The sequence below is a fragment of the Argopecten irradians genome, unplaced genomic scaffold, assembly GCF_041381155.1.
Source record: "Argopecten irradians isolate NY unplaced genomic scaffold, Ai_NY scaffold_0494, whole genome shotgun sequence".
Classification (NCBI taxonomy): Eukaryota; Metazoa; Mollusca; class Bivalvia; order Pectinida; family Pectinidae; genus Argopecten; species Argopecten irradians.
The window spans coordinates 10,789-29,289 of record NW_027187961.1 but is presented as its reverse complement, the minus strand read 5'-3'; the positions used below and the strand labels follow the sequence as shown (position 1 = coordinate 29,289).

General features: G+C 32.1%; 1 protein-coding gene across 1 annotated transcript; it reads right to left on the bottom strand.

Moving 5' to 3' along the window:
• Positions 1 to 8,145: 8,145 nt before the first annotated feature.
• Positions 8,146 to 9,546, bottom strand: LOC138312851 (uncharacterized). Its single transcript, XM_069253590.1, has one exon. It carries the CDS (start codon positions 9,162 to 9,164, stop codon positions 8,343 to 8,345), a length of 822 nt encoding a protein of 273 aa, XP_069109691.1. The 5' UTR covers positions 9,165 to 9,546; the 3' UTR covers positions 8,146 to 8,342.
• Between the last annotated feature and the right edge of the window lie 8,955 nt (positions 9,547 to 18,501).

Sequence of the window (18,501 nt, the reverse complement as noted above, 5' to 3'; positions counted from 1 at the left end):
ATACACTAGATTCCGCTTTTTAATAGCCCATTATCCCACCAACACAGTATCTACTGCGGAACTTTATGGAATTATTTGGGACATAATTGGTGAACTCCAGTCATAGGGATTTACAGCAGATTTTATTCTCCAGGACGGTGGTGACCAAAATAGGCCATTCATGAAAATGCGCTTTTTTTTTTTTTCAAAAACCTTTTTTTTATTCAATAGTACATGTTGAATATAATACAATGTCCCTTCCACCGAAGGCCTCTCTTACAAATTTCCATATTTCTACATATTTTACTCTCTCTCTCACCCATCCAATATAGTACTTTATACTTATTTATATACATGTATAAATATAATTCTTGAAAAGACTTTTCTTATTTTAAGTTTTAAATTTTGTGTTTAATTGACCACTTAAGCATTATTTTACAGTGCGGTCTACAATATCTGCATATATATTGAATTATCAAAAAAGGAAATGTTAATATATAAAGTTAGAGTTTTGATATTACAGTAGATAAGATATTTGCTGGTAATAAATAAGGGGAGGTAACTCCTTCTACAAAGGGAATTGTATAAGGGAGACAACTCCTATATACAAACCGTATTATTCCTTCCTCTCATTTCTCATTCACTCTCTATTCATACCGCAACTGAAGTTCTGTACATAGTAGTTCAAATTCTATATATAGTAGAAATAATTCAGAAAGATTATGATATTTTGACTATGCTATGGCATTTGATAACATTTTGTACAGTTCCTTTTTTCTTGAATTTTGACATTTCAAATAATTCCCAATATTTTCTATAATAATGCTTTTAAAGATAATAAGTGCAGATTGGACACTTATTTCTTGTTTTGGTACTTCACAATATTTCTAACTTTCCATACTGTAAATTTAGTGCTGATAACAATTGTTTCCAATAAATCTTTCTCTTCATCTTCATAATTACCTAGCAGAAATTTTGCTTCATTACTAAATATATCAATAATTTTCTGTTTCCAAGTGATTTGATTAGAAATATTGTGTTTTATACAAGACAAGAGATTTTGGACATAATTACATGTATAAAATAAATGACACAGTGTTTCAGCATTTTCACAAAAATGACATTTTCCATCCGATCTATTCATTAACTGCAATTTTGTTTCAGTAAAAATGATTCTATGTAATAAATTCCACTCAAATTGTTTAATTTTTTGTGAAATAGCAATATACTGAAATTTTGTCCATATTATTTGCCAATTCTTTTTATCTAAATTACTGTTTTGGAAATATTCTTTCCATTTTACTTCTGCAATGGGTTCACAATCTGGCATCAGAATTTTTTGTATATATTTCTCTTTTAGCTTTTCAGAAGAAATTAGTGTTTCTTTATTCAATTTGTTGTTTTTAATAATTATTTTTAAATCAGAATTAATATACTGTTCAGTATCTTGAACATAGTTATCTCTGAGTATTTGTAAAAAAAAATTGTGGAATTGAATTTTTAATAATAGTAAATTCTGCTATCCAGTTATTTTTTTTGTGTAGCTTTCTTAGAAGTAGCTCACTATCAATGAACTTTTTTTCATCTTCATTCCAAATATCTTTAATTTTTGTCAGCTGTGACCGTAAAAAGGATTTAAAACATTGTGATTTACCATTTACCATTAAATTGGTATTTCTAAAAAGGTTTTGGTTCATAATTTCATTTTTACTAGTGGCAGGGATTTTGGTTCTGAAAGTTGACCATGCTTTGATACATTTTTGATAAAAGACAGGTATTCCACTTAAATCTAGTCCTTGTAGATTGGAGCAATTACATATAAAATATTTTGTGTTATGTATTTCATCAAACTTTTGTAGGAAGTGTTTCCCAAATGCATTCCAATTATCCAATTTTGACTGCAGTATCCTGTATGTAGTCTTCACATATTTACTTAATATAAAAACATCAATATCTACCATATTAATTCCTCCTTTATTTTTATTGTTACAGCACGTTTTTCTATTAACAAGATTAATTTTGCTATCCCATATGAAATTCCATACAATCAAGTTAATTTCATTTTTGTACTTTTCTGGGATACCTCTAGCTTCAATTTCGAAGCTTATTGTAGATAATATTAGAGACCTGATAATCAACACTTTACCTCCAATACTAAGGTTTCTAGTTTTCCATATTTGCACACAGTTTTTTTATTTTTTGAACTTTATCCTTCCATAGATTGTCTATATCAATATTATGTTGTTGTTTTTTTTTTTTATATTTATTTTATTTTCGAAGATTTTACATATACAGATACATGGTTATCTCACTCACACCATACACACCTCCTCACATCATATTCAGCATAATTGCCATCTTTATGTATTATAAACATCCTCAAAAATTGACCATCACATTCACATCCCACAGGCTCATCAATGATCATCAATCATACTCACATCGTCATTAATTAAGCATACATGTACCAATATATTATTAACTCGTCCAAGATAATCATACACAATCAACCCACTCACCTCCTTATTCAACATGACATGAATATAATATTATCATCACGAGTCATCAACCTTATAATATTTATAATCATCATATACACTTACATCATCATTCAATATGATGTCAATAGGATTATCATCCTGGTCAACAAACACATCATCATCCTTCATCATAAAATCACTGTATCATTTCTGTACTTATCATCAACACAATTACATTATTCATCCTTATCATCTATCACCCTACAAGCATACTACCATAACATTACATTTCAACATGACTTCAATATATATTTTCATTATTAGCATGCCCTAATCATTACACTTTTTAAATGTGATAAAAAAAAAACCAAACTAAGTCTCTGACACATCGAGATTTACTTACAAAACACTGGCAAGTGGACATACTTGACACACACACACACACACACACATGTACAAAACACACACATATAAAAGACACACACAATGAGAGAGAGACAGGGGGGAGAGAGAGAGAGGGAGAGAGAGAGAGAGAAAGAAGGAAGAGGGGAGAGAGGTCAGACTTTCAGATATTATGGCTCATTACTTATATAATTATGCAAGTAGAAAAGCTTAACTGATATTAATGATGTATGTACATGTAATTTTAAATATGTGTATAGCATGACCGAGTTAATTTAGTCAAGTTCAACAAGTTTTATCCACTTTTTCCATTCGTTAACAAATTTTGCGTGAAAATACTCCCCTTTACTGTAAGCAATGTGTCTCTGTACTTTATAGTAATCTTGAATCAAATTAACCAAAACCATAACATTTAATGAACAATGTAAGCATCTGGTTCTATATATGTAGTGTTTAATAAGAAGAAGAATTTCATTGTCAATTCTGTTATACAGCCCTGTAGGTTCAAATAGCCCAAATATCATTGCTTGTTTATTTACGGCAAAGGGAATAAAAAGAACTTCTAGTAAATCTTCAAAAGCTTGTCAGAAAATTTTGAACCTCATTACATTCCCATAAAATATGGATAATTGTCTCCCTTTCTATAATGCAAAAAGTACAATGTGGGTTATTTGTGAGACCAATCTTGTAAATAAAAGAGTTAGTTGATAAAATATGATGGTTTATTCGAAATTGAAACCATTGGAATTTAGTATTGAGAGTTACCTTGAATGGAAGAGAATATATCTTTTTCCATGTATCATTATTGAAGTCAAAAATAGTTCCCCACTTACTCTGAGCAGATATACTGGTGTTTTTCTGTATAGATGTAATAAGCACTTTATAAAAGTCTTGAGAACCTTTCTTCCTTTTCAAAATAATTTCAAGATCTGTAGGTATAATTGGGTATGGTAAAAACACTGTTTGGAATATGATGATTTTTAAGGTAATTTTTAATACTTCGTAATATTCCATGAAACTGAAGATAGTTTGTAACATTACCATGTAACTCACAAAATTCTCCGAAAGAGTAAAAGGAGCAAGTTTTTTTATCCTTAATTAAATCATTTATTATCGTAATACCATTATTAAACCAGTTTCGAAAAAACACAGTTTTTTTACCAACAACTATATTCTTATTATACCACAAAGGTGCTTTCAGCAAAGAACAATTGTTATTCTTGTACGGTTCTTCCTTTAACCTGAGTTTGTACCATGCATTAAAAACGTCATTCCAAAAAACATTACTATTGTGAGTTTGAATTTGCTTTATGTATTCAGAACCACAGTTTGCCAAAATATGAGGATTTAACCAAGTTTTTAAAATGCATAGCCATTTCCCTTCTGAACTGAAAATCCTTCTTACCCATCCAATTTTTAAAGATTCAATAAATGATATCAAATGGAACATTTTAAGGCCACCATCTATATAGTTCTGAATAATTATATTTCTCTTCACTTTGTCAGTTTTGCCATTCCATAAAAAAGAAAAAAGAATGGAGTTTAGCTCTTTAATAAATTTATCCTCAGGATTTGGTAAAGAAATAAATAGATGATTCAACTGTGATATCAATAATGATTTGATTATACTGACTTTCCCTATTGGAGTAAGCTTTCTTTTACTCCAACTGTTAATTATAGCTTTAAGTTTAATTAACTTTTTATCGAAATTCATTTTAGGAATTTTATGCAAATCTACATGAAAATCAATTCCGAGTAGTGTAAACTTATCCACTCCCCACTTAAAATTCAGATCTGGTAGAAAGACATCACTACTATATTTCTTGCTACCTATCCAAACTACTTGAGTTTTACCCTTATTAACTTTTAAACCAGAAACCTTTGCAAAAATATTCAGTTCATCAACCGCACCCTTCAGTGATTTCTCTGTTCCATCTAATATTAATGACGTGTCATCAGCATATTGTGAATTCAGAAGGGGGTAGTTATTAACATTTATACCATTTATATTACTATTATTTCTAAGACGTATAGCCAATATCTCTACACAAAGAATAAATATATATGGGGCAATTGGGTCACCTTGACGACAACCACGTCTTATATCAAAAAAAGGTGACAAATTTCCCCCCTGATTTATAGCAGAATTGGTGTTAGCATGCAATATCTTGACCCATTTCCTAAAATCATTACCAAAGTTAAAATAGTTAAACACTTCATCAATAAACTTCCAAGAGACCGAGTCAAACGCTTTTTCAAAATCAATTAGTAACAACATTCCTGGTATATTTATTTTCCTCAGTATAATGCATAATATCGTATACAAGGCGAGTATTTTCCCCTAAGTAGCGTCCTGATTGAAAACCTGTCTGATCCGAGTTTATTAATTTATCTAAAATTGATTTAAGTCTACAAGCTATTGAACCAGAGGCAATTTTATAAAACAATATTCAAAAGAGAGATTGGTCTCCAATTTTTTATGAAATATTTTGATTTATTTGCCTTAGGTATGCAAGTAATTATGCCCTGACGTTGGGTAACTGATAATTGACCATTTAAAAAACCAAAATTAATAGACCGTACAATAAAATTTCCTAGTTGCTTCCAAAAACATTTAAAAAATTCTGAAGTAAATCCATCTGACCCAGGGCTCTTATTATTTTTCATGTTTTTAAGTGTTTTTAGCAGCTTCTTTTAAAGTTAACAAACCTTCTAAACTATTTGCCTCTTGTCGGTTTAATTTAGGGACTTCATAGTTTTCTAGAAACTCATTTAAGTTAATGTCCCTGATATCACTTTCTATCCCATATAGCTGTTCATAAAAAGATTTGACCTCATTTAAAATATATCCCCTTGTTTTGTGATTATTTCTCCATTATCCCGTTGTAATTTTGGAATTGTTTTTGACGTGAAGTTCCTATTTTCTAAATTGCAAAAATAATGTGTCGGCTTTTCACCTTCATCAATCCATAAAGCCTTTGCCCTTATTATACTCCCTTTAATCTTATGTATTCGAATGTCCTCTAAATCTTTTTTTTTCTGACTCAACTTTTCTACATCTATATCAGTCTGATTTTCTAAATGCTGAATTTCGTTCATGAGATCTTTTTCCCTTAACCTACTTTGCTTTTTAATAAATGACGAGTAAGAGATTGTTTTTCCTCTGATTTCCAATAATAGGGTTTCCAAAAATAATTGATCATCTATTACTAATTGTAACTCTGAATCCGGAATAGTATCGGTCATATCTAGATTGTATACAGGAAGACAGTATTGAGTTTTTATTTCTTTAATAGTTTCATTTATGGTATCAAGAAAATTTTGGTCGTGTAACAAAGAGTTATTAAATTTCCACAGACCTCTACCTTTTTTAAATTCATTAAATTTCAATGTAATAGTTGGGAAGGAATGATCAGATCTATAACCCGACTCTATGCCTGAATTACAAACACTTGGAAGTAAATTTGTTGAAACTAAAAAGAAATCTAATCTGGCTTGTTTTATGGGTCTACATTTCCGCCATGTATATCTTACAGTATCTGGATGTTGATCTCTAAAGACATCAACTAAATCAAAATTATCTATAATTTCTATGATCTTGTCACGAGCCTTTGGGTTATTCACATGTTTATAGTTTTTGTCATAATCTATGCCAGGGTCGAGCACCAGGTTAAAATCACCACAAATCAGACAATACTCATTATTAAATTCAGAAACAGTTTCTTCTATTTTATCATAAAATGAAGGTGTGTCTGAATTTGGACCATACAAAGTAATTAAAGTGGTTTTTTTCCCTTCAATTTCTAAATCTAAAGCTAAAAAATTACCTGTTAAATCCTTTTTCTCCTTAATTACCTTTACATCAAAATTATTATTTATCAATATAGCTGTACCCCTAGCATTTGATTTAAAGGAATTGAAATAGCAGTTATAGCCCCATTCTGTTTGTATTAAATTTTCCATTTCTTCTGTGAAGTGTGTGTCTTGCAAACAGTAAATATTGTAATTTTTTCCCCTTAAATAAGAGAAAACATCCTTCCTTTTTAGTTTATCACCCAACCCCTGACAATTTGCTGTTAAGATTCTAATTCCCTCCATAATAATTTCGAAAAAAAAACCTATTAGACATAGGCAACCAACTTTACTCAATTCATTATTCTTGGAATTCTTATTTCCAAACATAAATAGGTAAATAAAACATTTGGTTTCAACGCTATAATATTCAGTATAGAGAGTGTAAGCTGAAAAAAAACTATAAGCGTGAATTGAAAACAGTTCGGGGAAATAGTAGGGGACAAACAAGAAAATATACGGTTTTTTAAAAAGTAATATTCATTAACAGAAGATATATCTTACCATTACCTAACAAAGGTGGGGTAAGGTAAAAAATATAACCTAGACCTGGAATGAAGCACCATCCACGAATCATATTAATGATCATTACTCTGAAAAGTCTGGCTGGGAGGAAAGAAAAGACCGAGATCAGACTCGGAGAAAGAATAAAGACACATAGAAAGAGAAACAGGGTATGAACATAAGAAGACATTAAAAATTATGCCCAAAGGCAGGCGAAGACACCGACTCACCATCAGCCATACGCGCACATCTTTCATGTCACCTCCGTACACAAGTGTAACGTCCACCACTACTCATTAAGTCTCGTTCAAACAGTACAGATACAGGTGCTGTTTACGCGCAGCAGATTATACCAAAACAAACGTCTGGTTGAACGAAAACTAGCTCACCGGAAGTTAACATATCATAACCGGAAATAAATTTAGGCGAATAATAGAGGTGAAAAAAAACCAACTACGGAAATGTATCCGACTATCTTGATTCAAAATACAGAGACATACATGTACATTATTGTCAAGAACGACTTCATATATGGTGTCATTTATCATCAACTTTACTTACAACCACACCTATAACTACACTTAGAATATCGTTGCATAGGTATTTCATAATGATAAAGCATGGTCGACTATCATATATATATATATATATATCAGGTATATCAGTCAGTCGTGGTACCAGAGTATTCCAAGAAATGAATACCCAAACACACCTAATTATTCAAGCTTGTAACAATGTATGTCTCTGTACTAGTCTGTATTAGGCATTTAATTATAGTAAACGTTAACTACATGTAGATATATGAAAGAAAATTAAATAATAATAATAATACAATCTATAAGTACTGTAACTATTTACGCACGAGAGTATAGCATCACTTCCAAATGCCTTCAAAGGAGTACAGTGCACTCTAATAATGTTTATTTTTTATAAAGCACAGAAAAAACCCCAAATACAACAAAGAGAAAAAACGAAAACCAAAATTGTTCTTACTGTAGAAAAATAGGTTTTATAGAGATCTTTATCTGATCAATCCAATGTGCACACAGCCTTATCCTGACAATTAAAAATAATAATTATATTACATATGCACATATAAAGTCACTGATCTCTCAGATATGATCATCACTTACGTGGAAAGTTGCGGTCATCTTTCAGGAAAGCTTCCGACAGAATGGCACTAGGGAATAATCTCCGTTTTTTACCATTTTTAAGTAATAAAAAAAGTTTTCCATCAATGCTCCAGGTACGTTCTACACAATCAAGTTCGAAAGCTTCTTTTAGTCTTTGCTGATTTTTCCTGGTCAAGTCCTCCATAATGTAACAACCTGATCCTTTCAGTACTTTTCTCTGTTTCACGATGTCTATTTTGCTCGTACGGTGTGTGAATTTGCAAATCACGTTACGCGGTTTTCCCTGTTGGTACGGCCCGAGTCTGTGCGCGATATCTATATCGTGCTTGTTTATCCCTATTTTCAGTTTGTCTTTCACTAGTTTCACGATCTTCCCGATACACTCATCCACCGATTCATTTCTGTTTGAGTCCTCTAACCCCACAATACGAATAGAGTTTTTTCTCCCGTGTTGCTCAAGGTCATTTTGTTTGTTTTCCAGCTCATATATTCTATCATCCGCATCTGCCAGATTTTTCTCTAATCTGGTCACTGTCTGTTTCAAATCATCGTTCTGCTCCTCAAGGTCAAAAACACGACCCTCCAGTCTTTCTACAAGTTCTCTGTTTTCCTTCTTAATATCTTCTTTCAGACTTATCATTTGATCTCTCATATCTTCCTTGAGTGCCGTAACCATGTCAAAAATACTGTCAAGTTTTTCATCCGAAGACAAGTGTGATTTCTCTTTTGTGACGTCACTAGATCGTCCGGTAGATGCCACTTTATTACCTCTGCTGCCACCGAAACTCGATGAACTTCTGGTAGTATGAGACATGATTATGATATCCACAAAGTTAATGTGCACAATTAAACAATACACTTGTCACAGTATATGCGAGAGTTCATACAATGGTATATACGGTACACAGGTGCACAGGTGAGACTACCTGTTCCTATGTGTGTGGCATATGGCTGATAGTGGACAGTGTCGTGCTCACTGAACCATGGTGAGATCTGGTCTTCTCCAAATGTCTTTTTCCTTTAATGTGTGCAAATACATCAAACTCAACACTGCATATAAGCACTTTAGCACACTATAAGACTTCAAGAATACACAGTACAAAAATCATACCGAAAAGATCGATATATCGGCAATAGGAGGCGATTTTTGACGGAGACCAAACATACCACATCAGCTCAGGTCAGCTAACCTTGACCTTCTCCAGATAGTACGATGGTCTTCCAAGAACCAACATAACGAAAAGAAAATGTTTTAATGTATTTCATAGTTCAATACACGTAGATATCATAGACATAAAATTTAATTAGGAGGGGAGTAAAAAAATGGATATCCGAAATCTAGCAACTATCAGAAATATCAAAATTCTGACATTGAGCATTATATTTGCATTGTTCTTTCTCGACATGCCATTTGTAAATAATTTTGTAGTTTCTGTTATAAAATTACATTTACGTGTAACCAGAATCTATAAACAAGAAAATGTATAATGAGTCTTTCTGAAAGATATACTGTACATCTATTAATTGATACACTTGTTATATGTTATGTTGGAATGGTATATTTTACTGTAAACCAGGAATTTTTAAGTGTAAACAAATATTACATTATACAACAATTACATGATGGTCCATCGCTAACTTACCTGTGATCTTACTTTTGACACCTGACGCGAGCTAATCAACGAAGCGTGACAGTTCACTAAACACCTTTCTTACGTAATCTGGTTAGCCCCCTCATTAGTCTCGGTTGACCATGCGGTTTAGTTACTGCAGTATACAGGTATAGAGATTAACGCAGCACGACATTGGCTATTCGGAATGACAGTTCTGTTTTTGTTCTGTACTTGATATCTGCTACATGGATTAGACTTGTCACATAAACATCTTCAGTCTCATTGTTTTTGTCTGACCCGTGCATGATTTATTTTTGCTGAATGTATTTCGTCAAAAAACAAATAGATCGATTTCAGATATAACGCAATTAGTAGATGCATTTACATATATGCAAAAAAATATCTTTGGAATCATAACTTAATCGTATGGGCAGGTTTTATAAAAAAAAAAGTCAGAAATTTGTTAAGCGGGTTTGACCAGTAGACATTCAAAGACCCGAGTCGGGCTTTGGATAACATAATCAAGAATCCTTGATATAATCTTCACTTATATTTGGTTCTAACCACCGCAGATATACAACGTACGTGGATTATTATGAACATTTTTTGTGTATAATTATGCAGTAATTGCGTAGAGATGTTCATTTATCTAAGATAGGTACATCAATATACATGTATGCATGGTATAAATCCCTGTTTTCAAGCGTTTTTCAAACTCATATCTGTGATTAAGGATAATATCAAATAGGTATCGGACATGTACACAGGTACTTGTGTCTTCAAAATCGATATTTACAAACAGATAGTTTATATTAGATGGCAGACACCAAAAATCGCCTCTCTATCTTATGCGAGTAGAATAGGTCCCGTTGTCCTCGTGAAGTCACAGGTCAGGGGTCCCAAATCGGGGTCAATGGCTTGGGGCTTCAGGTGTGTTCTAGAGAAAAGTCGCATTATCCCTAATACCGTAATCGCTATGAAACTCGTACTTTCTCCATTCTAAATTTTATCCAAAGACGCATTTATCAAGCCTTATATACCAAACCATTCCGTGTACACTTTAATAAGCTCACGTCTTCGTTGACGCATGTAACAAATATGAGATTTTATTATTTTTCTTGATTTTTTGTCACTTCTCATTGGTCTTAAACACGCCACGTGATCACCGATGAAAACTATATTGAACGATTTTTTTAGGAAGTAGTTTATAGAAAAAGTATATTGCACAGTTATCTTAAGATAATGTTATCGTCTACGTTACGAAAACGCTTCGTGTTCCTGGCGCTTTGAAACAAACGCTTTGATGACATGAGTTTGAAGCATAACCGCAAAATGTGACAGAAGACGTTGATTGTTTCGGTTTCTATCAAAGATGATGATGACTTCCAGCTGATGACTACAGTTTAAGCTTTTAAATTTTCAATATAAACACGGTAGGAGAGTAAGAGATAATCGAATAACATTCATTAAGCGTCTGGAGCCATTGAATAGTGAATACGTTTGATATTTATTTTTTAAAATTCCACCTAGGCTACTTACAACATTAGGCCTAGGTTAATCCTACTGTATGTATACGATTTACAAAGCATAAGATAATGTATCTAAATGTCAATCTGAATCTGTTAATATATGTTTGACGTCGAAGTGTATTATTTCAACGGAGAACAAACAATACATTCAATTGTATGTATCCTTTGTTTTTCTTTATTCTGGTTTAAAAAACCCTACAACAACAAACAATCATCTATCATACATACATACATATAGAACAGACTGATTAACAACGGACATAACTCGTGCATGCATATTATTAATAAAAGAGCTAATAAAATATACAATATATACTACGAATCTCTTACTACCGATAAATATAAGTATTTTAGCATTTCAGAATGTTTATACAAATATATTTATTACATTTAGATAACTGGATATCAACAGATATCAAAAGATAGACAATCACTTATCCTACCGTTCATCGTTAGCTTTACAGCGAAATACGAAAATAATATATATACTGAATGGATAATTAACATTTAATTATAACTTATTCCATAATATTCATTTAAAAAATAATAACAAATACTAAATAATTACTCACCCCACACATCGTGCAGAGGTTTCCAGAATAAGATATTATGTGAATACCTGGCACAATTAATGTAACAAATACAGACAGTATTGTACACAATTGGATTTAGCAGATAAATGTATATATTATTCAATCTGTATAACTTATATAAATAATTAATAATCAATTCTCTGGATGAAGATATATCTATGATCCGACCATTTAATACACTCTAAAAATATATTCTTTTGTTGTATTACAGTACAACATTAATATTCAATTTTATACAGAATCATGGCTTAAAACCTATTGTAAAAACACCAGATCTTCTAATTTTCCCTGAATATACTCTGCATGAATAAGTGTGGTGCATATAGCTCAGGTGCCAGAATAGAAGTGGTAGAAATTTAGAAGAAGATTAAAAGCATGATATATAATTTCAACTGTCCAATGGTCATGTCCGTCTCAAGTCACCTGACATACCTACTCACATTCCTCTCATACCTATAATTCAAGACCATTAAAGGCGCATATAAATCTCAATACTACTTTAAAGATACACACACCTTAAAATATAACATAACAATTTATGACTTATTTACTTAATTACAAAATATAAACCTGTTACACAAACACGCATGCACCGGGTTCATGTAATAAAAGTTTACAGAGCATCAATTGATACTGTTTTCATATGTTGTTTTTTTTTTAATTTTATATTGTTACAGAATCATGGATTGTAACTGTCATCTACGAAGCAGCATTTACAATTGCCATGCTCATTCAGTTTCACACTACATTTCAATATGTAAAAAATCCAGAAAAATAATATTGAAACAATTATAGCATTTTTGATTTTGGTCAATACATGGTTATATCGACCATAGAAAAAATATATCTGACCTCAGACTACGTCCTCGGTCATTTTTTGTCTATGATTAATATAACCATGTATCGACCATCATCAAAATGCTCTATTTTGTATAGTGAACTTAAAGTCTTATGGATGAAATCAATGTTACCAGAATACGGATCAATGTAGAATAGAGATATTTTGCTTTATTCATCATTACAATACAGTGAAATAGTCTTGTTCCGATTTTGTATTCAAATTAATTGTAAGACCGTCATTATATACAGTGCCCCATTATTAATAAATTAATTCCTAAAGAAATAAAAACACTTATGCTAATAAATTAACTAATTATCTTTATTATTATAATTGTGTACCTTTTTTTGTAGAATTAAATAATTTTATATACACAGATTTTAACTAATCTAAATTAAGTTAGAATAGTAGAAACGTTTTTATACTCGTAAAACAGTTCAATGACAAAACATTGCAACTAAATATTTGCTTGTGTTTGTTCATTTATAAGAAGCATAGCCAATAAGGATAACACATTTTTTCCTCGTTACAAAGATGACTCTGTTGCATGTTTAGACTTAAAGTTACCATTTCGTCTTAAAATTTGACTTGACAATCTCTCCCAAAACTTGTTTTTGGCTCCAGTCAGTTTGTCTGAAGATGTGTTACTTTTATTTGGCCATTGTAAAGGACGGATTGTTTTCCAGTTGTTCCGGATAAGTTTAGGAAATTCGCTCTTTTTAATATCGTTTAACAAAATAAAAATATTCATATTTTCTCGTCCAACACGAAACGAATATTCATAAGTTAACCTCATGGTGAATAGTAGCCACTCTCGTTCTAAAGAAGCATAACTAATAACAAATACAGTTTGACGTGATGAGTCTATTAGCGTCCATGATGTTTATCAGCTATGTCTTGGCCTGGTATGAAATCTTTATCATCACAGCAAAAATTCATTTTGTTTCTCATCCAACCAGGGCGCTAATGTATCTTTCACCCAACTCCGATCTTCGTCGCAATAGGAGATATATAAATCGTTTGTATATTGTGTAGCTTCCGCGGATGACGGCACAACACTCGTATAATCACACACTTCGTCGCCATACCTCTCTTGTTAGAATGCCAAGCATTGAAGAATATAAATGTTAGAGTAAAAGAAACGATAAGCCACGTTTGAGAAACACAATGATCTTTGAATTGCTCGAAAGTTTCGAGTAATTCTGCTATCGGTACCTCAATTCCTTCTGACGTCACACATAAAAGTTCTCGCTTTTCTGTATATCACATTAGTGGCTTCTACCCACGATAGGAACTCTAAAATTTTCACAGATACATACTAACGGATTACCATGTAGAACAATTTGAAAACTTTTTCGATTTGTTTTTCATTTCCTCAAGAAATGAGTATTGGGAATAATTCAATGTAGTAATAAAATTATTGCTAACGTCAAGATTCTCTCCAGCACACTTAAATTGTATAATACCTGTAGAGGAATTTGATCCATATAATTTTCAGAAAGGTTCAAATATTTGAGAGAATTTGTTTGATATGCGAACAGTTGACTGTTTAATATATAAAGCTTATTTAAAGAAACATCGACGGAAGACAGATTATAAAGTTCCTTGAATATTGCGGGTGTGTTCTGACGAAGGACGTGTTCGATATTGCATTTCCTTGCAGTAAGTCGAGACAGATTAGGCCATTTCCAAAAACATATTCGGATGAACTTGTGAACAGTCGACTCCGGATATGTCTAATTCTTTTAAATGGACCAGTCCTTTGATAACAGCATATGAACATTTCGGATTCTTGCTGGAATATCCTATATTCAAAACATTCAGATTATTATTTGCTATTGAGTGACATTAAATAATGGTCCAGATACAGAGTTGTAACTTATTATCAATCAATGTCAAATTTTGGGAAGGAAAAATATTTGTTCATTATTAAAAGACCTTCGCTTTCTGTCTATTCTTATATGCGTATGTTTGTCGCTCGAAATTAGGTTAATGAACGGAAAGAGCACAAGCAGAGGAAACGATTGAGGTAAGTAGAACATGTTTTTCTGACAAATCTAACATCCTCGATGCATGTCTTAGTTGTCAATGCGTGTCACAGCATCTGTACCCATGATAGAAATACCATTTAGGTCAAGTGAAGTGTCCTAACACAAATGAGTCCCAAGGTTAATACATATCTGATTTCCCGAGTTCCTCACATCATTGGTGAATTGATATCGGAATCCTTCATAGTCAGTAAATCCATTGTTCTTTCTTCGTATTCCGTAAAGTACCTGAAGGGCATCATCATGGATATGGATTTGTAACTTGTATTTATCATTTATCAATGTGGTAAGATGGTATGATGCAAAACGGAGAGAGAAAGTTATTTTCTATTTTCCAAAATGGGGCTCTGATATACAGTTCTTTTATATTTGAATCTTTGGTCACCGTCAAGATTGATGTGTATTTAACAACGCGATGCAAACCTTACCTTCAAATGAGAGATATAACTTTTGCCTTATACGTTTGATTCCTAAACCTTTTTCCAAACAAAAAATCTTCAAAATATCTAATAGCAAGAAATTCAAGATTTTGAAATGGTTGGACAAGGACTGGTCTTGGATATATCTCTTTACTGATTTGGACCGTTAATTTCTTTGAATGTTTAATGACTTTAGCTTTTTCAGAGTTTCGAAGAATTCGTATCTATCGAAACCTCTTTCTAATGTGCTGTCGGCGAGATCAAGTTCCCTCAATATTAGGGACGTTTATCGGAAGTGCTACGGACTTGATTCTCTACAGATATGTTTCTTTGAAGATACAATTTCTTTAACAGTGGAAGATTGGAAATGATATCCCGATCTAGAGAAATAATATTGTTGTTAATTAGATCAAAAACTGTCGTATTTGACGGCAAATCCTTAGGGTACCAGGTGCAGATACGACATCTCAGAACATATCAGCGGGTCTCATCGAGGCCATTCCTTCGATCCTCAAAGCAAACCGGATCCTTGCAAGGCGCGAAGGTGCATACTGAATGGTTACAAAATCTAATATTTAGTGCGATCATAACTTACCGGACATAAAGTCAAGATGTCTGAAAAATGTACTTAAAACATATATAAACATAACTTACACAATATCAATGCGTATCGAACTTGTTTCCAAAATCATAACATTCGTTAACATTTCTTTTTTTTTATTTTGACGTGGTTTTGTTCATCATTTATTGTTATCATTGATTCTTTTCAAACAAAATTCGCAAGAAAATTAGATAAAAGACACCAAATGTTCCATTCCTAATGTAATTATTTATTTCTCAAACAATAGACTGTTTATATATCATGGAATATTTCTGATTGTTTAATACTTGTTTAAAGAAAATGATAATTGAAACTATCAACACTACAATACCATTATGTCCATTATATTCTACGATTCCGGACTCATTACAAAATTTTGATATCATATTCAAGCCTTTTCACTCGCATGGGACAAACGTAAAACTATATCGACATAGTTAAGGCTAAATATTTCCCGAGTCGTCAATTATTATGGCAGAGCAACCAAACAAAGCATAACAGCGAGGCCAATGTTACACCAATGAGTTACAGGGCCTCCTAAAAACCAATGCTAGATATACCCTGTGTCGATCCTATATACAAATAGCTATATTAAATCTAAGTTCATCCTAAAAAATGTTTCATGCGGAGACAATCCATTATTATAGAGATTTGTATTACCAGCAAAGTACGGGATAGGAAACAAAATGGACAGATGGTAATTTTGTTTGTATTCGTTATGAATATTATTTATCATTTTTACTTTTGCATGCAAAATATGATTCTAATTTTGCAGTATAGCAGCAGCCGTAGAGATCTGATCTAGAGGTAATAATATATACGAATACCTATACTATAGCAGTGCTGCTGTGCCAAATTAACGAGAACTTACCAGAGGAAAGAGTTATCCATAATGTACATAACACAAACACGATCATTACGTCAGCCATTTTACTTGTCTATATACCCTAGAGGTAGGTCTGGTACCCGAGTCGACACACATGACTTGAATTTGTACAAAGAAGCCGGAAGCCGTACAAGACAAACAAAAGATAATATGAATTTGATACGGTGTGTTTGAACATAGACCTGGCTTCTGAAAATACACATAACTAAACTTCCCTATATTTAAAGATCAAATTTAATGCATGCTAATACGTTTATCGACCTATCCAAGTCTAAACTGTTATCTATTTCTGACAGCTTAAAAAACCGCAATAAGCGTCATCATGATTTTAAAGTCATTTGTTACAATATAGAAGAAATGAAACAATAAAAAAAAGCACAAATTTAAAGTCAATGTATTCGTTTTAAGACCCAAAATGCAAAATTAATACCATCAAATCAAATGACAGTTAAAAACTAAACGTTCTAGATGACTATCTTCTATATCATGAAGCATAACTTATCTGCTACAATTATATACTTAAAAACACACAGAGTTTTTTTTTTTTATGGTTTAAAAATAACTTATTCGTAGTAAGTTATACCAGTGATAAAGTCGGACAGCATCGTTGTGTTTCCGATATTTTCCGTAACACGGTACTAGGGTATTCGCATACCAAAGATGGGTACTTTTCTATTTGGGAAAACAAAAAAATGCTACTCATTTCGTTTCTTTGCATAAGATGTGTTTTTTAGTACGTTTATTGTGAAGAATAAGAGCACATAAACTTTTGTTGTGTTCCACTACCGAGTGACAATTTAAACATTTGATTGATTCGATATATAGGTGCGATGCGTACCTTGTTATTTTTGAAATGTAAATCTTTCTCACAAATATCATACTTATATAGCACGAGGCCGCCGTCTAACAATAGCAAAACCTGGACACACCTCCTTTCATTTTATTATGTGATTGGACTTTGTTCAATGAATAAAATGGTAGCGTCGCTTGTTGGAGTTATAAAATGAAATAGACTTTTTTTTCTTTTTTTCTTGATATATCTTGCAGCATTGTGATTCTAAACATATCGGACGAAAACATACCCAACGTAAATAGCCAAGATATCATCTATGCTGTTAAACTAATTACACACAATGTCATGTAAATGAAAATGAAAATAAAACATACTACAATAGCAATTATGATTAATACTAAGGAGCAACATCAATGCAAATGGAATACACTTTTTATTTTTGTAAAAATGACTCTGATAGAGATGTAGACATAAAAAGTTTTTTTTATACGCTTTGCTTATTTTACCCAAAACCGACTCTGATTTTGCAACATTTCGATGTGAAATTCTTCAAAAAAATAGATTCTTGTGGTAATGTGATACAAGTCTCTTATATTTGTGTTCATCTGTGGACATGATTTTTCTTAATGAAAAGTCGTCTTCGAAAGTTTCATGAGGTTATGATGGGTGTATGGGTTTTAGACATCACATAAATGATCAAAAAAGTTATTGGATGATTTTCAAAGATGTATTATTGACCGTGGTGGTTATTGTAGGATTAATGGTGGGCTCGGTGGGGTAGCTGAAAAGATGTTGTGTTTGAGGTGTTTTGTTGTAAATGAAAGATGGTTC

Coding starts and splice junctions, on each gene's coding strand:
- LOC138312851 (XM_069253590.1), bottom strand. CDS start 9,164: ATGTCTCATACTACCAGAAGTTCATCGAGTTTCGGTGGCAGCAGAGGT.